At 36.5% G+C, this 26326-nt stretch overlaps 1 protein-coding gene across 3 annotated transcripts in view; it reads left to right on the top strand.

Annotated features, from left to right (window-relative positions):
• The first annotated feature begins 1286 nt into the window (after positions 1-1286).
• Positions 1287-26326, top strand: part of TNKS (tankyrase) — a 183766-nt gene continuing 158726 nt past the window's right edge. For all 3 annotated transcript variants that reach the window (XM_060136739.1, XM_060136738.1, XM_060136740.1), the window contains exons 1-2: positions 1287-1967; positions 25732-25956. In XM_060136739.1, coding sequence (XP_059992722.1) covers positions 1295-1967; positions 25732-25956 — 898 coding nt within the window. In that variant the 5' untranslated portion in view covers positions 1287-1294. The remainder of the gene's footprint in view (positions 1968-25731; positions 25957-26326) is intronic.

Here is a 26326-nt window from a genome sequence, read left to right as displayed (position 1 = left end):
AAGAAAAATTTATCACATAGTTTGGTATTTTGCGAAGCGAAATTTCTACTTGACCCATCTAAATCTTGGGTTTTTCTTAAGACACAGAAGCTCCATTTGTGTCCACTCTCTTGGAATAATGCTGTTTGTCTAAATTTCCAAAATGCCTAGTTTACTATTAAACAGGAGGCAGGAAATGCAGACCTTACTGAGATTATCCCATTCATTGGTACATTTCTTTTGATGGTAGACAAAAAAAGTAGGTATAGGCAGAGGAAAAAGAGATAAAGTAATTGCTGAAGAATGGCTTCTGAAGGTGAGTGATGGATGGAGAGCAGTCAGGTTTTTATCATAGTTTGGGAGGGGGAGGGAGGAGGGATGAGAGGAACAGACATGAGAAGGTCAGCTAAAAAGAATTCAAAAGAAAGGAACATATTCGTAATTATTTGGGTCAAGCTTAAGGTGAGAAATAAAAGTACAGAGATAATAGAATAGGAAAAAACCACAATTTTAATAGTTAACATTTATTGAACTATTAATTCCATTTTGCAGAGGGGAACCTGAGACACAGAGGGGTTAAATAGCTTGTCCAAATTTACACAGCTCGTTCACGACAGAGCTTGAATTTCAATCCTGGCAATCCGAACCACTATTTTAAAATGGGCTATTAACGAAGTACAATACATAAAGTGAACTCTCATACAGAAGGGATAGAGAGACCAAGGGATTAACTGGGGGGGACGGGGAGGGGAAAAAGTCTGCATTTCAAATAAAATTTACCAATGGGCTAATTATAGTTGTGTTTTATTAACGTACGGAGCACTCTGTATATGTTAGCTCATTTAATCCCGCTAACAATTCTGTGAGGTAGATACTAGTCCATTTTTCAGACAAGGGCACTTGATATTTGATAAACGACACATACCTTGCACAGAGTTCCACCTCAATAGCAGGCTCTGGAGCAAGAAAAGGAAGACTGAAGAAGACCTGGCAACTGAACGGAACAGGGCAAGGTAAGCAGGCTGAAAAGTGAGAAAGGCAGGAAAAGCTTCCCGTTTAAGCCTAGGCTGGCTCCAGCTTTCAAATCTCCCCGGCCAGCCCGCCAAGGAGTCACAAAGCCCGCCCCTCAGCTACAGGGCGACGCCCCCTTCCGCGGCGGTTCTCGGAGCTCCCAATACTTCCCGCCCACTCTCTGACCCCGCCCACCGCTCCCAGCATCATTTCCTGTGCGCTGGGTGCTAATTGGTCCAGCAGTCGGAAGTGAGGGCGGGCGGTGGGGCCGTTGCCGCAGTGACAGTGCTGGGGGAGTCCGAAGATGGCGGCGTCGCGTCGCTCTCAGCATCATCACCACCATCATCAACAACAGCTCCAGCCCGCCCCAGGGGCTTCGGCGCCGCCGCCGCCACCTCCCCCCCCACTCAGCCCCGGCCTGGCCCCGGGGACCACCCCAGCCTCCCCTACGGTGGGTGGCCTGGCCCCCTTCGCCTCCCCGCGGCACGGCCTAGCGCTGCCGGAGGGGGATGGCAGTCGGGATCCGCCCGACAGGCCCCGATCCCCGGACCCGGTTGACAGTACCAACTGTTGCAGTACCACGAGCACAGTCTGTACCGTCGCCGCAGCTCCCGTGGTCCCGGCTCTTCCTGCCTCATCTGCCGTCGGGGTCGCTCCCAGCCCAGCCGGCGGTGTCAGTAACAATTCACCGTCGTCCTCTTCTTCCCCGACTTCTTCCTCATCTTCCTCTCCATCCTCCCCCGGATCGAGCTTGTCGGAGAGCCCCGAGGCGGCCGGAGTTAGCACCACAGCAACATTGGGACCTGGGGCAGCAGGACCTGGGCCAGGGGTCCCAGCAGTGAGCGGGGCCCTCCGGGAACTGTTGGAGGCCTGTCGCAATGGGGACGTGTCCCGGGTAAAGAGGCTGGTGGACGCGGCAAACGTGAATGCTAAGGACATGGCCGGCCGGAAGTCTTCTCCCCTGCACTTCGCTGCAGGTCAGAGACTTTGAATTGCTTATTAAGGGTTTTGGTGTTGGGGACGGGGGTCCGGGTCGGGAAAGAAAACAAGTTATTATGATGGAACAATGGGGGCGTGGTTATGGTTCTTCAACACTTCTCGGGAAGACTTGAGGTTCCTTTCTTTAGGTGGTGCCTGGGTGACGGGGGGCGTGGTAGGGGAACGTGTGAATCCATTCTTTTTAGTGTTTGCACAGTGATCCTTGTACTCATCCCCAAACTCCTTTACTGGTACTCAGGATATGGGTATACTTAAACTTTTTCAGTTACGAGTGTGCAGGAATAAAGTTAGATCTGAACAGATTTAGAGTAGTTTTGCCGTTTGTTTGCTAGTTTATTTCGTTTTTGCAAGAGTAGGTCCCAGGAGGACAGTATAGACCAAAAGAAGTTTAATGTAACTCGACAAGTGTAGAAGTAGCTATCGTAGTCTTAGTGGGCCAATGAGAGACATAAATGAAGTTAGTGAAACTTTCCCCCCTTTTGCAAGGAGTTTACAGTCCAGTTGGGTAGATCGAAAGGTGCCTGTATGAAACAACTGGAGAAGACTATTTGGATGCATTATGTGGTGACGGAAGAAATATAGGCTTTGAAGTTATGGACACTGCTGTTTGTTAGTTTTGTAGCAGACAATTTACCTTATCTCAATTGCCTCCATTTTCTCTTGGGCAAAAGTGATACACTGAGGTTGTGTGAGGATTTAGTGAGAAGCATCTGGCGCATAAGTTCTCCCCCCAGAATGCTAATTCCTAAACACTGGAGCACTACACACTTTTGTCTTTTTTTTTTTTTTTGAGCAAGTAGTTGACTATTTTCTTTTAAAAACACATATTTTTATAAAATACAGAGAAATATAAAACAAAAAGGACTATAATCTCACTGCCTAGATACCTACTATTGATATTTTTAAAAATAAAGGTAGGGCTTCCCTGGTGGCACAGTGGTTAAGAATCTGCCTGCCAATGCAGGGGACACGGGTTTGAGCCCTGGTCTGGGAAGATTCCACAAGCTGTGGAGCAACTAAGCCCATGCGACTGCCCTCTAGAGCCTGCGGGCCACAACTACTGAGCCCGCACGCCTAGAGCCCGTGCTCCTCAACAAGAGAAGCCACCGCAGTGAGAAGCCCGCGCGCCGCAACAAAGAGTAGCGCCCTCTCTCTGCAAATAGAAGAAGCCCGCGCACAGCAACAAAGACCAAACTCAGCCAATAAATAAATAATTTTATAAATTAAAAAAAATAAAGGTAATGTTATATACATTTGAAACGCTACATTAAAAATGTATATGTTGTATGTACATTGTAAAATTAATGTAGTATAGAAATATATACAATGAAAAAGCACCAGGCACACACACACAAACATCAGAGGTAATACCCTGAAGATTACTTCTGCGAAGTTTCTCCTTCAGTTTTTTCTGTTAATGGTAAAGCATATGTTAAACTTACTAAATACATTATTTATTTTTACCACAACTTGGAAAATATTTTTATCTTCATTTTATAGATGACACAAGTGGAGCACATACTGCTTAAATAAGCCCATGTTCACTAGAAGTAGTGGAACCTGGATTTAAACTTTGATTTTAGAGTTTGTGATATCAAGTTTAAACAATTATAACATACCAAGTTTAAGGTCACTTTTCTTTTTTGTGAGTAATTTTGATGGAGTTTCTACTTTGGCAGTGTTTGGGGGGAAGAAGTAATTGGGGGCATATACTCCAGGAATAGCGTTCACACATTTTATTTTTTGCAGCCCATACTTAGCAGTATATTGTCACCCACACACAAACTGAGTCAAAATTTCAGGAAACAATTCTATCCCTTGCTACATGTGTTGCACTCTGATATTTTATATCCTATTCCATTTCTTTTCTTACAAATGCTGTTTGTGATCCCATTAATGAGTCATGATCAACAATATGAGAAACACTTACAGGAAATCATTATTAGATGGCTGGGTCCATTCTTGAAATGTAGCCACTACTGTTAGGAATGGAGTGAATTGAGTCATAAACAGGCTTCCATTTAAGTAGATGCATGCTCACGGTGTTGCTTATTTTAGATGAAAAATCATTTCTTTTTCTTTAGACCAAATGATAGATCTATAATGAATGAAACGAGACCTTTTGTTTTTGCAGACTTTATTCCATATTTGACTATTTTAACACATTGTTTCACAGATCTTGTCATTTCTCACAATATTGCATTACAAGTAATCACTAACAGGTGATAGCTAGTTATATTAATTTGGGTAATAATGTACTGATTTAGGATTAGTCACACATAAAATAGTGCTTATCTCCCAAATCACATCTTCTGTTTGCCACAATAGTTACTTTATATTCTGTTTTAGTTTTATGTGTACCCAGATAAGCTAGAAGACAAACAGTAAAACAGCCCTGTAATTATGTTGTAGTTATGAGAACCTAATCTTGAACTGGCTTTTTTAGAGAAAAAAAATAATTTTTTTTAGTTCAGTGTGGAAAAAAGAACAAAAACAGTAAGACTCTCCATGGTCTAAATGCACAACACCCTGTAGTCAATTTACCATGCTTTCATGTTTGTGTTCCTAGCATTAAAGCATTAAAGCTTTGTTAAATCTAGTCTTCTCCATCATGTGTAGCCTGGATAATTAAAAGTAATTCTCAGTTGACTATTAGTTGGTTAGAATGCTAGTCACTGAATGTCATGGAAGAGCTGTTTTAAAGATAGGAAATTGGTACAGTCCCTTGGATGGAAAGGTTTAAAAGTTGTAGTTCTTTTGTTGCACGAATCTTTTATTACTTATCATAGGTTGGTGTTAAACACTGACACAATTTTCAAGTGGCAGGTAGTCCTTACCCTTATGGAGCTTCAGTCTGGGGGGGGGAAATTAAATAACAACAACAACAAAACCCCACGAAGTGTATAACCTAGAGTGACAGGAAGAGTACACTATACTCTTTTGGAGCAGGCAGTAAGGACTCTTGTCCTGATTTTAGATCATTTAAAGAAGTCGTCTTTCTAAAGAGATTGTTTAAAACAGGGATTTAAAGGATGAGTCCAAGCTAGCCAAGCAAAGATGGGAAGGAAGAATGTTAATTAATGCCTTTATTTCCATTTAAATATAAATATAGTTCTATAGAGTGAAATGAAACCATTTTTAAGACCCTCTGAAGTGGTATGAACTCATACTCATATTTAAATCCTTATGCTTTTTTTTTAACCGTAATTCTTTCCAGCAGCAGAATTAAGAATCCTTTCTATCTCACTGTGGATTGTGATAATTATTAGTTTAAAATGTAGCTTAGAGACAGTATTAATAATGGAATCACCCTATCCACAACTAGAAACATAGTCTACAGTTTCCACTGTTGATACAGGTTCTTAAAGTACTATTTCTAATACCTTCTTAAGATAGCCATATCAAAATGATCCAGTCTTTTATTGTTGACGAGTTTATATAAGACTTTTTCTTCTACAATTAAGATTCTTGACCCTGGTTTTCTATTGTTCAAAGGATAGTAGTCAAAGCTTTAGAAATAGCATTAATTTAGAACGATATATCTCCTGAGTTCAGTTCCTAGTAGTGACATATTTTTGTTATACGCGGGCCTCTCACTGTTGTGGCCTCTCCCGTTGCGGAGCACAGGCTCCGGATGCGCAGGCTCAACGGCCATGGCTCACGGGCCCAGCCGTTCCGCGGCATGTGGGATCCTCCCGGACCGGGGCACGAACCCGTGTCCCTTGCATTGGCAGGCGGACTCCCAACCACTGCGCTACCAGGGAATCCCCCCTGATGACGTCTCTTTTTAAAGAAAAGTTCAGATGACGTCATTATTAAAAAAAAGGTTTAACGAAGCATTGAATTCTGAAATTTCACGGTATTTACTTTAAATTGAAGAAATTTTGAAATAGGCTTCCTGGTTAACTTTAATGGTTAACATTAATTAACATATGACTTGAATTAGGACATGTAATATGAGGTACTTCAGTATCAAAACCAGCAAAATATGTAGGGCAGTTTTATGCTTTCTTTTGATTTGAGTGGTTTCTACATCAACACACATTTAACTATGTAGAGGTTGCCTGACTCCTTTTTCTCCTGATTTTTTTCAGCATGTCCATGCTTGTCCCTCCCCCCACTTCACTGTACAAATGTAGTTTCTAGTAAAAAAAAAAAAACACTGTGTTCTCTAAACTGTTGCCCATCAGTGGGTAAAACAATGAGTCAGAATGCTTCAGTCCTGGAATGGGAATCTTTCTATACTTTCTATTGTCTGGCAAGGTCCTTGATTATACTATTTTATTTTTAATATCTTTATTGGAGTATAATTGCCTTACAATAGTGTGTTAGTTTCTGCTTTATAACAAAGTGAATCAGCTGTACGTATGCATATATCCCCATATCCCCTCTCTCTTGTGTTCTCCCTCCCACTCTCCCTATCCCACCCTCCCTATCCCACCCCTCTAGGTGGTCACAAAGCACCGAGCTCATCTCCCTGTGCTATGCAGCTGCTTCCCTGTAACTATCCGTTTTACATTTGGTAGTGTATATAGATCAATGCTACTCTCTCACTTTGCCCCAGCTTACCCATCCCCCTCCCTGTGTCCTCACGCCCATTCTCTACGTCTGCGTCTTTATTCCTGTCCTGGCCCTAGGTTCATCAGAACCATTTTTTTTTTTTTTTTTTAGATTCCATATATATGTGTTAGCATATGATATTTGTTTTTCTCTTTCTGACTTACTTCACTCTGTATGACAGATGCTAGGTCCATCCACCTCACTACAAATAACTCAATTTCGTTTCTTTTTATGGCTGAGTAATATTCCATTGTATATATGTGCCACATTTTCTTTATCCATTCATCTGTCGATGGACACTTAGGTTGCTTCCACGTCCTGGCTATTGTAAGTAGAGCTGCAGTGAACGTTGTGGTACATGACTTTTTGAATTGTGGTTTTCTCAGGGTATATGCCCAGTAGTGGGATTGCTGGGTTGTATGGTAGTTCTATTTTTAGTTTTGTAAGGAACCTCCATACTGTTCTGCATAGTGGCTGTATCAATTTACATTCCCACCAACAGTGCAAGAGGGTTCCCTTTTTTTCCACACCCTCTCCAGCATTTATTGCTTGTAGATTTTTTTTTTTTTTTGCGGTATGCGGGCCTCTCAGTGTTGTGGCCTCTCCCATTGCGGAGCACAGGCTCCGGATGCGCAGGCTCAGCGGCCATGGCTCACAGGCCTAGCTGCTCTGCAGCATGTGGGATCTTCCTGGACCGGGGCATGAACCCGTGTCCCCTGCATCGGCAGATGGACTCTCAACCATTGCACCACCAGGGAAGCCCTGCTTGTAGATTTTTTGATGATACCCATTCTGACCCGTGTGAGGTGATACCTCATTGTAGTTTTGATTTGCATTTCTCTAATGATTAGTGATGTTGAGCATTCTTTCATGTGTTTGTTGGCAATCTGTATATCTTCTTTGGAGAAATGTCTATTTAGGTCTTCCCCTTTTACCTTTCATTTCTCATAAGGCAGGAGTTAGGAAAGTTTTTCTATATATGGCCAGACAGTAAATATTTTAGGCTTCATGCCCTCTGTGGTCTCTCTTTAAACTGTGTCAACTGGTCAGCTCTGCTTTTGTGCCATGAAAATATCCATAGACAATACATAAATGAATGGGTATTGTTATATTCCAATAAAACTTTATTTATAAAAATAGGTAGTGGCCATATTTGGCACAAGTGTTGTAGTTCGCTGATCCCTGTCATAAGACATTGTCTGTGGTATTTTTTTTTTCATTTTTGTTTTCCTTCTTGTTTAGTCTTACTTCTGGAATAACCTTTTCTTTTATTTTGAATTATTTTCTGAGTTCTGTCATCTTATTTCTAATTCACACATGCTAGTTTTTCATATCTTACATCATTTTCACATTGTCTTTTAGCTATTATTGAAATAGTAGAGCATAATTTTGTCTTTTTTGGGCATTTTCTTCTAGTATATTGTCTATAGGGATGCTTTTCTGCTCAAATTCTTCTTATAAGAACTTTACATGGGATTTGACCTCATTTTTTTTCTACCGTTCATTTTTACAGAAATTAATTGCTAAGTAATTTCAAGGATAAAAATAGAGGTCTGAGATGTTGAGGGTAACTCCCCTTGTCCTTCCTCCTCATGTTGGACATGCAGGTCTGACCTAGAATAGATGAAGTCTCACAGGAAGGTTTGCAGGATCATCTTTTACAGTAGTAGCATTTAAATTATGAAACATCATTTTATATCTTAGTTTATATAGCCTACATGCCACTTTCTAGAGAGCCTTTACCAGAGACATTGTGCTAAGGGCGTTTTATAGTTAAGATGTCTTCCTCATAGTCTGTTTACATAGAAGTTTTAATAACAAGAAGTTTAGTCACCTGCCTTTTTTTTCCTCCCCTGGGGCATCCCTTTTGTTCCCAAGGAACTGAATAGATCGCAGGCTAGGTGTGCCTTCCTTCCAAACCAGATGTGATTCTTTGTCAGTTAAAAGACCAGAGAAATATATCTGGAGAATAGAAGACATATCTTTAAGGACCAAGTTGTGAGCGTAAATATGTTTTAAAAAAATGGTATCTTAAGCTTAGAGCCCAGGAGAAGAAAAGTGGTCAAGGAATGTAAATCGTGCTAAGAAAATGTATTTTATTTTAGTGTTAGGTTTTAGGAAGGAATCAGCATCATCATGAGTCTTGCGATGAAATGCAGTTGAAAACACTAGGGTAGCTTGTTCTTTTTTTTTTTGCGGTACGCGGGCCTCTCACTGTTGTGGCCTCTCCCATTGCAGAGCGCGGACGCGCAGGCTCAGCGGCCATGGCTCACGGGCCCAGCCACTCCGCGGCATGTGGGATCTTCCCGGACCGGGGCACGAACCCATGTCCCCTGCATCAGCAGGTGGACTTTCAACTACTGCGCCACCAGGGAAGCCCAGTAGCTTATTCTTAAATGTATTTAATAGCCTGCTTTTGCTTTATGGACAAAGAAATGTTTCTGGTAGTTGATTGTAAAATATGTGTGAGATACGATTGAAGACACAAGAGCCTCTTAAATTCTTATTTTTCCTGTATGTCAGAGTACTTGAAGTTACTTTGGTCTATGTTTATTCTTCTGACAGGAACACTCAGAAACGTGGGATGTAGCTCTGATCTTGGGGGGCCTAATACCTGTATCATCAATGTGGATTCATAATAAGAACTGAGTAGTGTCGGTGTTTTGGGGATTTATACTAAAGCCTAGGTGCTCAAGATAACTTTGAGGTTCATTTTCTAAAAATCATTTGATTTTGAGTGATTGAGGAAAGTTATGAGTGTTTTGCTTTTGTGTGCCTACTGGGTTTTCCCTTTAAGGCTTCATCAGATATTCAGGATTGCTTTGCCCTGCAGTGAATTGCCGGGTTCTTTGTCAAGTGGAAACTTGTTTTGCCTGTTGGTTCAGGAATCTGTGTATAAAATTAAAATTAAAGTAGTGTGAGCGTAAACCTTTTTTTTTGAGACTTTTTTGGGAATGTAACAGCTCCCTATTCAGTTAAGATTTGTCATTTTTGTTTTAATTGTAGAAAAAGGGGAAATAAAGTGATGTAAATGTTCCTCTCCCTTTTGCCTTTTTAGTAGAACACTAAACTAATGGTTGGTGGCAGATGTTTGTTGGTTTGTTTGTGTGGACTTGCAACTTTTTTCATTGCGGTAGATTTAAAAAAACATGAAGCAGACAATCTTTATTAACTACAAACTGAAAAAAAAATTGTTTTAAATTTACTGATTGACCAGATCTTTGAAGCCAAGGTCCCTGTATCATCAGGTATGGTTTAAAAATAACCTAAACCTCCTGATGCCCAGCTGTAATGCTTTGGAAAAACTAGGATATATGTATGTATATTATGAGCCATAAAGATCAGATGCCTTCATTCTGGTATATCGACCAACCATAGAAACCATTTTGATGTTTTCATCCATCTTGTTAATAAATAAGATATACAGTTCTCCATTTCCAAAACTCAGGTTGTTCTCATGTTGACGACGGAAAATGGGTTTTTAAGAAAGAAGTGACATGGGATTACAGTTGATAGCTACATTTTAGCTATTTTTTTCTAGTATCTTGAGAAGAGATGCCAAGCTATGCTTTTGTCTTTGCAGGAAAATGTTCTCTTTTGGAAAGAAAGAAACAAAAAAACCTTTTGGACTAATTAAAAAACTTTTAGCAAGCTATCAAAAACTTGGTTGCCCTTCCCCCCCCAAAAAAGGTCCACACAATTTAACATTAGTAAAGTGTAGCTGTTACCTTGTTGGAATTTTATGAAAGCAGATAAATTTGAGGTAAAAGGAGAAGTTCAGTGTTTAGTTTAGTGAAATGTTCATGGTATGTGCTCTATAAATATTTGAGCAGATGAACTTTGTAAGTTAACACTTCTGATTTCTGATAGTCTGTCTTTCTTAAATGTATAAATGGTAATTCTGATATATTAGTCTAGTTCTTTGTCATCAAAGTGCTTTTACTGCTCTGTTGGCATATAAACGAATAAATTTAGTATTGATATTGTTGCTAAATAATAGTAAAAGCTAATAAAAATAACAACAAAAAAGCTTTCAAGTGAATTTTGCACTTTCCCTGTGTTATTTAATCCTTACAGCAATCACACGAGATAGGTTTTAACTCTGTTTTACAGATGAAGAAACCGAGACTCAGATGTCTTGTCTAAGGTCACATAGCTGTTAAGTGATGGAGCCAGATTTAAACCCCTATCTTAGTGTCCTAAAATTGTTTGGGTAATCCTACTCAAATAGAAAGTTGGTAGCAGTAAGAAATCAACTCTTTTGAGTATTTTATTATTTGACAGTTTGTTATTGCCTTCTCAAATTTGTTTTCTGAAAATATAAGTAATTGTACACATTTTGGAAAGTTCAGTAGAAAGTAGTTAATCATCTCACTACCCCAGTGCAGCTAATAATAGTCATTTTGGCATCTTTTCCCCTAGCTTTTTTCCTAGACATTTAAAATAAAGCAAAACTGCATATAGATGCTCTCTTAAAACATGACTAGGATTTGATCGAGACCATGCTTTTAGTAAGTAGGCTGTTGGAACATTTGTGATTAATAGAATATTGGACTCTGATCTTTTGATCAGTTGCTAATTAAACATAAAAAGTGTGATTGGAAGTAATCTTCAAAGAACCTCGTAGTTTAATGGAAGAAGGATATCTTAGCAATTCCTTTCTTTAAAAAACTACTTAAATTTGTTAAAAAATCTCAAAGATAAGCTGCTGTATGCTTTGATTCATGGAAGCAGTCAAGAAAAAAACCATTTTGAACAGTAAATAAAGCATATGGGAGTCACAACAATTTGAAAGTTTAATGCCCCTGAACTGATAGTTTAAAATGGTTAAGATGGTAAATTTTATGTTAAAGGTATTTTACCACAATTAAAATTTTAAAAATGGGGATGGATGTCTATCATAGTGTGCATTATGGTCTCTCTATTGTCCTTAGAGAGAACTCATTTCTTAATATTACCAACATGAAATATGGAAAGTAGCATATTTAGCAGTGCTACGTTGAGGATACCCTTTCATCTCTTTTGTTAATTCACATTTTTGAGAGTCACTGTCGTCCTTCTTTGGCAGTATGAAACTAAGTATTCATGAGGTGTTTATGGAAATTCAAAAGAACTTCATGCAGCTTGTTTAATTAACAGTCATTGAGACAATTTCATAGTGTGTTTCCCTCCTTTGGTCTTTTTTCAGGAATCTGGCATGAATCCTAAGGTTTTATAATGGTTCAATGACAACTCAATAAATGTAAGTGCTATAAGGAGCAAAATGATGGAATGGCATCAGTTCCTGCCCTTGCAAAAATTTATAGTCAAAATGCAGTAGTTCTCAAACTTTTGATCTCAGGACTCTTTTACACTCATAAAAATAATTGAAAGAGTTTTTGTTTATATATATTATATTGATGGAGATTTATATTAGGAATTAAAACTGAGAAAATAAAAAATTCTGTTCTATGTTAGAGTAAATCATTTTCAATAAAAAGTAACTATTTCCTAAAACAGATTAATGAGAAGAGAGGCATTACTTTACACTTTGCTAGTCAATGTCTGACTTAATAGAAGACAGGCAAATTCTCATCTGCTTCTGCATGCCATTTGTTGTGCTTTATTATGTGTATTGAAGTATATTTAGAAAATCCTGCTTTAAACAGATATGTAGTTGGAAAGGAAGGAATATTTTAATAGCATTTTCAGATAATCTTAGATTTTTTTGTTTGATACTACACCCAGACTTGACAAGTAGTAGTTTCTTAAAGGTTAGTTGCAATGTGGAATCTGAAGCCATATCAATAAATTTTTCATACTCTGTTATGTATGAAATGAAATCCATTGATCTGTCTTATATAAATGGATTTTATAGCTATACACATTTAAGTATCGAGAAACTTTTAAGCTCATGGTGGCAGATACAAGTTTTAAAAAATTCTCATTTTTTGCTTGAAAGCTCACATTTTATCATTGGGAGCAAATACTGTTTGTTGTTTTCCTTGAGGTGACAGGCTCACTTTGTTCATTCTTGAGAAAATGTTTACCAAATACACAGGTCAGACGGAGCTCAAACGGTCTCATACGGTTGTTCCTCAAGACAACCATACTTTGGTGTGTAGCAGAAGTGCTTAATGTGTATTTCTTATTTTGCCACAAGAATATTAAAAAAGATACATACTCAGGGGTTGGAATTTAATAAAATTAATATTTACATTTTCATGAAGGACATTCTTAAGTGAAACTGGTGGCGTTTTTTTTTTTTTAAACTGTGAGGGCCTGGTGGTGAAAAATTCAATGACTAATATATGTCCATATATGTCAACTCTACAGAATACAATGACTGTATAGTTTGCTGCCACTGTTTTGGTTCATGCCAAGATGCCAGCAGTTTCACCTACCATTGCTTTTGCACCATCATGAGCACCATGAGTACATTTTCCAAATGTCCAACACATGATGTTATAAGATCTTGCACTATAACTGTCTTGACAGTAAGAAAGCTAAAATCATCTTAATATTATTTTGTAAATGGTTTTGAATTCTCAGACCCCCAGAAAGTGTCTCAGCGATCACCAGGGGACCATGGACCACACTTTGAAAACTGCGGAGCTAATACAAATAGATATTAATTTTGTTAACATTCTTTTGAGAATCTGATACTAGGTATGGACATTTTCCCCAGAAAGATATACTTAAATAGCAAATGTTACATGTAATTTTCAGAGGATTATAAACTTCCAGAAGCACTAGAGCTATGGTTCCCAAACTTTGCATCAGAGTCACCAGGAGGGCTTTGTTAAAACAGGTTGCTAGGCCACACTCCCCAGTTTCTCATTCAGTTGGTCTGGAGTAGTCTAGGAATTTGCATTTTTGTGTTCATCTCTTTGGTACTTCATGAACCCTTATTAATCTGAAATTTTACATTTTCCTTTAATTATGAGACATCCTGTCATTATTTCTACGTATATCTTTCCTCTCTTCCAATCCTCTGTCTTACCTGTTTCTTCTCATTCTCTGCTTCTGTTTATCCCTTTCAGAATTTTTTGGCGAAGTTCTTCTACCAGTTTTTCCTCAGGAATTTCTCCTTTGTTTCTATTATTATTCAGTCAATTTATTGTATTCTTTATTTCTCCTGTTATATTTTTCATGATAATATTTCCAGTTGGTTTTACTTGGTAGATTTTTGTTCTCATGTTTTCAGTATTCTCCAGTTTTTCTCTAGCAACATTTAATATGCCAATTTTAAATGGTTTTTTTTGGTCTGTTAATTCTGCTTTTATTTGCTCTTTCATGGTACTTGCACTCCTCAGACATCTTATTATTTTCTGCTGTGAGCTTATATTCCCTTGGAACTAACAACTATTTGGGCCAATATTGCATTTGTTTGGGAGGATGAGTTTTGATGGGGGTCCGGTTTAGGACTGGTGAAAAACCTGTGTTCTAGGTTTTGGTTCTCCACATGGTCTGAGGCAAATAGGGACATGCCTCAGGGTAGAGAGGCTCTGGATGGTGGTTACATCATAGTTGTTGAGGATTTCACTGAGCAATTACACGAGGTGAGTGCTATCACCGTGGTGTAATTGCCTAATTGGGAGTCCACCTGTACTTTGCTTCCCACCTCAGCCAAGTTCCAGTATTTTACCTTGATGTTACCCCTTCTCTTTTGGCTAGAGGTGTGCTGTAGATACTGCTTTCATATTCCACAGCACAGGGGACAATGTGATAATGTTGAGGAGTGAAAAGGACACAGATCACTTTCCTCTGGCCTGTCTTCTGTCCAGGATAACTGATCTTCTGCAGTTAAGCTGATGTTTCTTCCCACAATGGCACCCAACCAGTTTTTTTTTTTCTTCCCAAGGAGGAATGATTTCTTACAGTGTTTTTTTGTTTGTTTTGTTTTTTTAAGCTGGAATCTGGGATTTGTCTCATACCCTTTTGCTTCTGGTGATTTCCCAATGTTTTTGGAAAAAACACACATTTTTAACTGTGTTTGCTAATGAAATACTTCTTTTATCTGAGTATAAATGTTTTCCTTTCTAAATCAGGTTCTATAAAATGGAAAAATTAATTGGTCAGAGTCCACCTTTGACAACTGAAAAATATATGCAACGTCATTGCTTTATAGAAGTCATTTTGTAGTTTGTTTTCTAAACTGTTATTTTAGAAATAACAGGGAATATACTCTTATAAGTCTTAACCATGACTTCTGATCTAATGAAGTGTAAAATAGTTCTTTATTTAAAGGCTAATAGAGTTAGAAGAGGGAGCAATTATGACTAATGTTAAGTAGAAAATGCATGTTTCTTTGTCATAGAACATTTCTTATAAGGTAAGCAGAAATCTATTATTAGGTACCTACAGTTCTGTGTATATTGGACTGCATAAATTTAACCCAGTGTATAGAAAACCTTTGACATTTTAAAGAATATATCACAAGACTTTCAAGACTTTCCCCAACTCCCAGCTTAGAGCATAATACTGGGGCATATAATTTCCTTCATAAAAAGTAGTAAAACTGAAAACTTTAAAAGACTAGAAGATAGGCCTGGTACACAACATAGTGATTCGATATTTCTATACATTACAAAATAATCATTTATCATTTGTCACTATACAAAGATATTACATTGTTATTGACTGTATTCCCTATGCTGTACGTTTCATCCCTATGATTCATTTATTTTGTACCTGGAAATTTGTATCTCTTAATTTCCCTCATCCCCCAACTCCCTTCTCCTCTGGCCACCACCTGTTTGTTCTCTGTATCTGTGACTCTGTTTCTGTTTTGTTATATTTGTTCATTTGTTTTGTTTTTTACATTACACGTAAGTGAAATCATAACGATATTTGTCTTTCTCTGTCTGACTTATTTCACTTAGCATAATACTTTCTACATCCATCCATGTCACAAATGGCAAGATTTTCTTTTCTTATGGCACAGTAATATTCCTCTGTGTGTGTGTTTGTGTGTGTGTGTGTGTGTGTGTGTGTATAATACCTTCTTTATCCATTCATCTGTTGATGGACACTTAGGTTGCTTCCATGTCTTGGCTATTGTGAATATGCTGCAATGAACATAGTGGTGCATATATCTTTTTGATTTAGTGTTTTTGTTTTCTTCAGAAAAATACCCAGAAGTGGAATTGCTGGATCATATGGTAGTTTTTTTGAGGAACCTCCATACTGTTTTCCATATTGGCTACACCAGTTTACATTCCTACCAGCACTACACAACAGTCCCCTTTTCTCCACATCCTCACTAACACTTGTTATTTGTTGTCTTTTTGATAATAGCCATTCCAACAGGTGTGAGCTAATAGCTCATAGTAGTTTTGATTTGCATTTTCCTGATGAATAGGGATGTTGAACAACTTTTAATGTGTTTCTTGGCCATCTGTATGTCTTCTTTGGAAAAATGTCTGTTCAGGTCCTCTGCCCATTTTTAAAATTGGGTTGTTTGTTTTTTTAATGTTGAGTTGTATGAGTTTTTTGTATATTTTAGATTTTAACCCCTTATCAGATACATCATTTGCAAATATCTTCTCCCATTCAGTAGATGGCCTTTTCATTTTGTTGATAGTTCCCTTCATTGTGCAAAAATTTGTAGTCTGATGTAGTCTCATTTGTTTACTTTTGCTTCTCTTTCTCTTCCCTGAGGAGACACATCCCTATTGCTAAGACTGATGTCAGAGAGCGTACTGCCTGTGTTTTCTTCTAGCAGCTTTATGGTTTCAGGTCTTACATTCAAGTGTTTAATCAATTTTGAATTTATTTTTGTATATAGTGTGAGAAAGTAGTTCAGTTTGATTCTTTTGCATGTAGCTGTCCAGTTTTCCCAACATCATTTATTAATTTTTAATTCAGTACAATTATAAGTTACTGTGTTTAATGGACCTTTAGAGATGCTCACGGATATCTAGTACTACTGGTATTAAATTGCTGAATGATGACTTTGTTAGCTGGGAAAGAAAAGTTACTTTAGGAACCTTACAGCTATTGCATAAATGTGTCATGGCTGAAATTTGTTTCATTGAAAGTAATTTTATTGTCATTTTTTTTTAATGTTTTTATGGGGGTGGAGGTGGTTTGGTATGCTTAAGAAAGTAACCAGGCTATTCTGATATTTTAGGTTCAAATTTTTCCTAATGTTTTTTGAGAGAACAGTGAACACGTCTCATCTGTCAACAAGTACCTTTTTATCTTTCCTAACTTACTTTCTGTTATTTCTTCTGTCAGGAAAATAGATATTTTATATATATATATATGTATGTGTGTATATATATATATATATATATATATATATATGTATATATAAAGTTCATGAGTTATTTTGCTAGACAGTCCCAAACTTATTTTATTGTTACTTTGAGTGTCTGTTGAATATAATTTTTTTGCACTTAAGGAAAAAAATTATAAATAAGTATATGTGAGAGATGCAGTATAAATTTTTTCATTGGTTTTATAAGTTGATGAATTTAGCAGTTCAAATGATATATAGTGCTTGTGGCTTTGCTGACAGTCCAATTAGGTCGAAAGAGTCTTTAAGCTATGACTTTGCTACTATAAATAAAAACATCACTTTTTAATACTCCAAACACTTTAGGTTTTTCTCCTTTTATTAAATTTTAGAATGCATTGTTGTTATTTACAAGATTTAATATTGCCCAGGGTTGTTCCTTTGAAGCTTTAAGTTTAGGCAGTTTAAAATGCTGAACACAACTGAAACAAATTACTGTCTCTATGAACTCAGACCTAGTGAATAGATACCAATGACCTTACATTTGATATTGAAACATTTTTGAATGGTTTTAATTGAAACTCTAACGTTAGAATAAGAAACTTGGTACGTATATTGGGTTTAGGTAATGTGTAATGAATTTAGGTTTTCCTCCAGTGCCAGCACAATGCTTTCCACATAGTATATTTTAAAATTTCTTTGAGTATGTGAAATAATGTAATTGTTTCTCCTGCTGCTTAGGGGAAAGAATGTGCTGAAATTTACAAGAGGTTCCTATTACTTAGTTTGGTTGGGGAAGAAGAATTCATCAGTGTGAACTTTTTATTGCTACTTGGCTTGCCCTGCTGAAATTCAGACTCTGTTACTTATGACTCAGAGGTTCTGCGTGATCTGGTTTTACTGACCTTTCCTAATGCACCACTGCCCCTTCCATCCCCAAAGCAATGAAAACCTTAAAATACCCAATAATCCTTGACAGATATGCATAGGGTATTAATGGAGAAAAACACAAAATAGAAGAACATAAGAGACCTCAATTTAAGGAGAGGTATATCATACATATGGATTAGAAGACTCAGTATTTAAAATTTTCAACTTTCCAGAATTAATTCTAATCAGTAAGCTTTTAAAGAAAACAATTTCCAACAGGCTTCTTCATGGAACTTGAAGATATTTATATTGAACATCAAAAAACAGTAATAGCCAATATAATTTTTTAAGAGGAGCAGAGTGGATTGACATTGCCCTACTCAATATCTAGGCTTATTTTGAAGTTAAACTGTTGAACAAACAAACTGATGGAAAAGAAAAGATACGGAAAAAAATAAAATTAGATCTTTAACTCACACCATACTTACAAGATCTAAATGTGAGAAGCAAGATTATAAAATTAACCTAAAAGAAAATGTAGGAAAGTATGTGAATAGGAAAGATACTTTAAAGATCACATAGGAAGCACAAACCATGCTTCCTATGTATGTAGGGAAAGATTGTTTAAGTTTAAAACTTGTCTGAAATCAAACACAATGTAAACAACATTTAAAGACAAGCCATAAACACAGAGAATATATTTATAATGCATATAACCAACACAAGATTGGTGTTCAGAATATATAAAGAACTCCTACAAAACAATAAAAAAAAGACAAATGAAAAATTGGGCCAAGATATCTGTCTGATAGTTGACAGATGAAACTTAAATTGTCAGTAAATATATGAACAGATGTTTGTATCAATTTGCATGGATTCAGCTATAGATATTCCAGAACTCAACTAACAGAAACTTAAAGCCTAAGGACATTTATTTCCTGCTTGACAAGTCTAGAGGTAGGAAGTTCAAGAGTTGGTCCAGTACCTTATGAGCATAGGAAGGATCTATGCCATTATTTTCATAATTCCCTTGACCTTCTTATCATTTCAGTGGCTTCAGATGTCACCACCTTTTATGAGAAATTTTCTAAAAATAGAGAGGAAAGGAGAAAAGAGAAAGGGACCCTCTTCCTTCATACACCTTCTCTTAATGGGGAGAAAAATCTTTTCAGAAGTTTCTAGATTTTCCCTTCTGTCTCATTGCCAGTCACTGACAGAGAGGAATGAAATCACCTTTCCGGCTTAGAGTAATCAGGAGTCACTCCCTGGACTGGGGAAAGGATTGCCTTCTCTTAGCATATATTGGCTGTCCAATTCCTGAGCAAAATAGAGTTTCTGTTTGCCAGCAAGAAAAGGGGATAATTAGAAAAAGCATTTGACAAAATTCAAATCCATTTATGATAAACAGTCAACAAAGTGGGTATAGAGGGAACATAACTCAACATAATAGAGGCCATATATAACAAGCCCACAGCTAACGTCGTACTCAGTGGTGAAAAGATGAAAGCTTTTCCTTTAAGATCAGGGACAATACAAGGATGTCCGCTCTTGCCACTTTTATTCAACATAACATTAGAAGTCCTAGCCAGAGCACTTAGACAAGAAAAAGAACTAGAAGTCATCCAAATTAAAAAGGAAGAAGTAAAATTGTCACAATTTGCAGATGGCATATTATATATAGAAAATCCTAAAGGCTCCATCAAAAAGCTTTAGAATAAGAAAATTCAATAAAGTTGCAGGGCATAAAATCAATACATAAAAATCTGTAGCCTTTCTTTGCACTAATAATGAACTATCAGAAAGAGAAATTAGGAAAACAATCCGATTTACAATTGTATCAAAAAGAATAAAATACCTAGGAATAAATTTAACCAGGGAGGTGAAAGACCTGTATATTGAAAACTGTAAGACATTAATGAAAGAAACTGAAGAAAACAAATAAATGGAAAGGTAGTCTGTGCTCATGGATTGAAAGAATTAAAGTTGTTAGAATGTCTATACTGTCAAAGCAATATATAGATTCCATGCAACCCCTATAAGAATTCCAATGGTATTTTTCACAGAAATAGAACAAACAATTCTCAAATTTGTATGGAATCACACAAAAGACTCCAAATAGCCAAAGCAGTCTTGAGAAAGAAGAACAAAGCTGAAGGCATCATATGCCCTGATTTCAAACTACATTACAAAGCTAGAGTAATTAAAACAGTATGGTATTGGCATAAAAACAGACACATAGATCAATGGACAGAATAGAGAGCCCAGAAATAAACCCATACATATATGGTCAATTAATTTATGACAGGAGCCAATAATATACAACGAGGAAAGGACAGTCTCTTCAATAAATGAGATTGGGAAAATTGGACAGCTACATGGAAAAGAATGAAACTGGACCATTGTCTTACACCATACACAAAAATTAACTCAAAATGGATTAAAGACCTGAATGTAAGACCTGAAACCATAAAACTCCTAGAAGAAAACATAGGTGGTAATCTCCTTGACATAAGTCTTGGTGATGATGTTTTGACTCTGACACCAAAAGCAAAAGCAACAAAAGCAAAAATAAACAAGTGGGACTACATCAAACTAAAAAGCCTCTTCATGGCAAAGGAAACCATCAACAAAATGAAAAGGCAAACTACTGAATGAAAGAAAATATTTGCAAATGATATTTCTGGTAAGAGGTTAATATCCAAAATATGTAAAGAACTCATGTTGAGGGGCTTCCCTGGTGGCGTAGTGGTTGAGAATCCACCTGCCGATGCAGGGGACACGGGTTTGTGCCCCAGTTTGGGAAGATCCCACATGCCGCGGAGCGGCTAGGCCTGTAAGCCATGACCACTGAGCCTGCACGTCTGGAGCCTGTGCTCCGCAGCGGGAGAGGCCACAACAGTGAGAGGCCCGCGTACTGCAAAAAAAAAAAAAAAAAAAAAAAAAATGTGGAAAACAATGACAGAAGAATGTGTGTGCGTTCGTGGGTGAATTGAAATTGAGTAGTCAGTCAAAGTCTCTCCTAGTTGTTACCTTTTGGCTGAGAATTGGATGACAGAAGGAGCTAGGCATGTGAAGATCTGGGTCCAAGGTCTTCAGGCAGAGCACACAGCAATTACAAAGTCCTCTAGACTGAAATAAGTTTGTCATATCCAGGGAACAAAAAGTGGAAGACAGGGTTAGTAAAGCTCAATGAGATGGGAGAGGTGAGAGTGGCCAGCTCACATAGAGCCTTGTTAGGTCATAAGGAGATTTTAGTAATATTTTATGTGTGTTATTGGAATCCATTGCAGGATTTTAAGTAGGGAAGTGACCTAATCTGATATGTGCCTTGAAAAGATCACTCTGTCTACTCTGTTAAGTATGAGTTGTCGGGCAGCAGCTGTGACAGTAGAGAGACAAACAGAAGGTTATGTGCTGAAGTCTAGACAAGAGATTGTGGAACTTGAAACCAAGCTGGTGGCACTGGGGAGTAGGCAGATTTGAGATGTGTGTTTGGAAGTACAGTTCACACATATCAGGACTGAGGGGAAGAATTCTTCAACAGTAAAATGAGGGTAATGGTATCTCTCACAGGGTGTTATCACAGGAGCTAATGTTTGTCAAGCATTTGGCATACTTCTTGACACACATAAGAGCTTACTAAATGTTAGCTACTTAACCATTATTATTGTTATTTTTTTTGTTGTCAAGAACAGGGCATGTACTTTAAGCAAAAAGAATTTTTCTGTAAAAGCTAAATTATACCTGTTGTACAACTCTCAGATTGGAAATGTTATAGCACATACTGTTTTGTTGGTAAAAATCAGAGTATTACTCTGTCTTAATTTTTAACAACCTTTGGATCGGAGGGAGATGGTTCATTGGTTTTCCTTTTGTACTTCATAATACTGAACCATAAATATATATATATATATATATGTATGTAGCAACATTCCTTTTAAAAGCTGTGACTTAACTTTTTTAAATGTGTGCTAGCTTGACGAGCTGGGACGCTGAAAATCTTGTCTGCAGTATGTCTGTAATGCTTTCACTTAGGGACTGTTTCTTTGAATTAGTTATTGATACGTTACTTCAAATTCTATGTAGTTCTTTGAACTGACCCTAATTATTATTTTTACTTTGGTTCTTTAGACCCAAATAAACAAATAAATTATAGAGATAATTATGACTACAAACCTTGGTTATGAAACAAAGGCCTTATATAACCATCAGAGATAACAAATTCTCTTTATGTGTGAAAAATAATGCATATGCATTCAACATGGATAGAATGGCGAATGACCAATTATGATTTGTGCTTAACAGTACAGGTAGAGTATATGTTTTGATAAACTTTTTATGTATGGTTTTCTAAATTCAGTACTTTAAATAGGGGACTTATTTGTTTCATAGATAACAAAACCTCTGATTTAATAATGTATTTTAATACAAAATCAAATTAGAAGAGTTTACGTCATAATTGCCATATAAAATGTATCTTTACTGGTTTTGACTGTTCACCTCCACCTTCTTTTATAAACTTATATGTGTACACCCACATATATTTTATACAAAATTATGTTTTTATATAATAATTAAGAAAACAGATAATCAAAAAGAAAAATATTCCATACTTCTACTGCTTAGTGATTTAGTCTCTTTTTCTACCCATCTATGTATCAAATATATATATATATTTTCTCCTATATTTTGTTTTATATATTTTTACTCTAAAAGACTGATCTAAAAAAAAATCTATGTTGTTGAATTTTCTGTAATATCCTGTTGTGTGTGTGTGTGTATGGTCTATACCTTTTTTGGTGATTTTTTTCATTGTAAAATATATGAATTTTAAAATGTTAAAATTTTGTTTATTTTAAGCAATTTAAAAATAAAATACCATTTTAGCCATTTTAAAGTATATGACTCAGTGACATTAAGTACATTCACAGTGTTCTAGCATCCTTTTAATACAGGATGGTATTATATCAAAAACCATCACTTCATCATTCACTTAACAGAGTCTTTATTGTTGGGCATCTAATTTCCGTGATTTTCTATAAATATTATGGTAAATATTATTTTTATTTTTTTAGTAGGCATTCAATTTATACTGTTTTAATACAATAATTTTAGACCCAGAATTACACATACAAGTAAATCTAAAAGGAGGGGAAAATACATGTTACATTTGTACACCAACATTAATGTGCCTGCAAGTTCCTATCATAACACAAAATTCTAGTGAAACTTAAAAGTGGCATATCCAGGTGTATGACTTCTATCTACAATTATCTCTGGGACCAAATGCATTCACATTCCTCCACATGACTCCACAAGACCACTTCATAAGGATTCACAGGCCCCAACATAGCACCAAATGAAGAATTTCCTTGCCACCAAAGATTCAGGGAATGAGCATAGAACTCCAAAAACTACTCTGAAGATGACTCTCTTTGTGTTTATTCTCACCATTTTCCAATTTGTTTAGATGTAGCTAAATATGGTCTACAAGTACCTACAAAAGAAGTTGGCCATAAAATTACTTATAATAACACAGCAAAATTTAGTTCTCTGCAAAATAAGTTAATATAATACTATTTGTTCCCTCCCATAGATAACTTTGGATTTGTAATATTTAATTTCCTTCACTTCTATTTTAAAAGAAAGAAAAAATATACAATAGGGGTAGCCAAACTATTGCATGGAAATATTTATCCCTTACTTTCTCTCCACTTTACAAAACAAATTGTATGATTCTAACACTTAAAACAAAATAGACTTTAGGAATAATTTGTTCTAAACTACCTGTATAAGTTTCCTGTGGCTGCTGTATCAAATTACCACAAACTCTATGGCTTTAAAAGAAATTCTTTTCTGTCACAGTTCTGGAGGCTGTAATCCAAAATCAGTATCACTGGGCCAAAATCTACGTGTTGGCAGGTCTGTGCTCCCTACCAGGCTCTAGGAGAATCTGTTCCTTGACTATTCCTGGTGGATGCCAGCATTTCTTAGCTTGTGGCCACATCACTCTAATATGTTATTATAAATATTCTTGATGCAAAGTATTTGTTCATATATGAATCTTTTTTTAAATGATAAAGTTTGAAAAGAGGTATTGTTGAGTCAGAGAGTATATTTGTTTAAGCCTATTCATGATAATGCTACATTTTTTCTAAAATGTCATACCAGTTTTTATTCACATTTTCAGTATGTGAGCACAGTTCCATTTCACCACTTCCTTGCTGATACCAAGAATTTTTGTTTTGTTTTATTTTATATTTTAGATCTAAAAGTTTTAGTAAAAAGTAAACACACTCTTTGCTATTTTGCTTCAAAGTTATAACGTATATTTTTTAAAGTACCAATTGATACGTTAAGAAGTATCTTATTTTATCTTTATTTATTAGTGAAGAAAGGAAATTAGTTCTCAAACACTGTTAATGCACTGATGAGGGTGTGTTTGCACTCAGGCTTTACTCAGATCTATAAAGCAGGAAAATCACTAAATCTTCATGGGTAAAGAAAGCACCTATGGCCCAGTGAGAGAGTAGGGCTGTGACAGTAGAGGCAGGAGGCACATTGAAGTCAGAGAATTAAACAGAATGTAATATCTGTAAAGTTCGGCAGATAATAAAGAAACAGCAGGATGGTGATAGTTACATTAGCATGTACCCTATACTTTTGGTGTTCCAGTTACTAATATGAAATTGACTTCTTTTCACCCAAAATTTTCAACTTAATTTGAAGGATATTTTCTGTGGAAACCTAATTCTGATAAATATCTGTGGAAACATATCTTTTACTTTGAAGACTTTTTTTAGAGCCTGCTTTCCTGGAATGAGTGGATTTCTAAAGATAGTGTGGAGGACATAACGTTGAAAGAAACCTTTTTCTTTTTCCTTCTATTTTCCACATAGTTCTCATTTATTTAGTTTATATATGCATAAAATAAAGGAAGATAGGACCCTTATTGCTTTTCAGTTTTATTTAAGATGTCATTTTCTAACAACATTGCATGGTAAGTAATAGCATGGAGGTAGTGATACCTAGCCAGTTAAGTTCTAGTTAAATTTAAAGTAGGAAAGAAAGGATCATAAATGAAAGTATTAAGCTGTAAAGATAAAAATACTAATATTTGCAGTTTCCTTTTTTTTTTAACCCATTGCAATGTAGCTTGTAACTTCATCACAGTACTATAATGACTTTCAAATTGTCAAAATAACTGTTCTTTTCCATTCTCCATTGACCTCACTAAATGCTCATCATGTTGGACTTTGCATAGTGTTGTTGCCCTTTGACTTCCATAATGGTGTGTTTTCTTGGTTTTCCTTACCTTTCTCAGTGCTTGCCTAGTCCTTACAGTGCTTTAGATTTTTTTCTAGCTCTTCCGACAACCCCCCGCCATTTTTCTGTCTGAAAATTGTGATACTTTTCACCAGTGTTCTGGCTCTGTATTTCCAAATGCCTGCATTCTCACTTGTTTGTCATAAAATTTCCTCCAACTCAGTAAATCCAAGCTTGAATTGTTTCACCTAACCACCCATTCATTTAGTTTGGCTACCAGTCCCAAGATAGATGTTATGGCATTATCTTTATTTCTTCCTTTTCAAATATCTTGTAACCAAACTATCACCGCATATTTCTGGTTTCCATATGTTCTTCTCCAGTTGCCCTAGTGTAATGTTGAGTGTTGTGATTTGGCTTAGATTTGGTTGTCATTGGTATTTAAATAACCTTTATTAAAATGTAGAGATGGATTTTATACATATGATTTTGTCTTGTGAAGCATGAGGGGAAAGTGAATGCCTTGGACAGGAGTCTTGCCTCATTCATTTTACATTTCTAGCACAGTTGCCCAGCACATAATAGATGTTGAAGAAATGTTTTTTGAAGGAACTGAGCAAATTAAGGGAAGAGCTTTCTTAGTTCTAAGTTCTGTGAGATGAGAGAATCCATTTGAATGGCAACTTTTTTTTTTTTTTTTACCTTTTTGCCATAGAACACAGTACTTCAGTTGTTTGCATTTGTTGGTATTGTTAAAGGAATTCTAATGGTTCTTTTTACAAAATTGACGTACCGTATAAAATGTTTTCCCTCTTCCGTTTTAGGTTTTGGAAGGAAGGATGTCGTAGAACACTTACTGCAGATGGGTGCTAATGTCCATGCTCGTGATGATGGCGGTCTCATCCCGCTTCATAATGCCTGTTCTTTTGGCCATGCTGAGGTTGTGAGTCTGTTACTGTGCCAAGGAGCTGATCCAAATGCCAGGGATAACTGGAACTATACCCCTCTGCATGAAGCTGCTATTAAAGGCAAGATCGATGTATGTATTGGTAAGTATTATTTGTTGATGTCTAAATTGTACTATCAGCCTGACAGGTGTAACATTTTAAATGAAGGTTTACACAAGGAAGAAGGGTAACTTCTTCCTTGTTTTTTATTGCAGTGGAAATAGTGTTCCCAGAGAATAAATAAAGAAGGCTTTATTACTTATTCTTAGATACAATTCTTTTCCACCAAGTGGAAGTAGAGAGATGGAAATCTAAAGTTGGTTAAGAACAAGTTTCGCAACATTAACTCTCCAAATGTGAGGCAAATGTCCACTGGTGTGGAACTAAATTTTGATGGATTACTGTTATCAACTTTAGTTAATTTACAGTCTCTTTAAAAGACTGCAAGTTTTCCATCCTAGCATCAATGAGA

The sequence above is a fragment of the Lagenorhynchus albirostris genome, chromosome 21, assembly GCF_949774975.1.
Source record: "Lagenorhynchus albirostris chromosome 21, mLagAlb1.1, whole genome shotgun sequence".
Taxonomy (NCBI): Eukaryota; Metazoa; Chordata; class Mammalia; order Artiodactyla; family Delphinidae; genus Lagenorhynchus; species Lagenorhynchus albirostris.
Note: the sequence above shows the minus strand (reverse complement) of the source record. Positions and strands in the feature narration are given on the sequence as shown.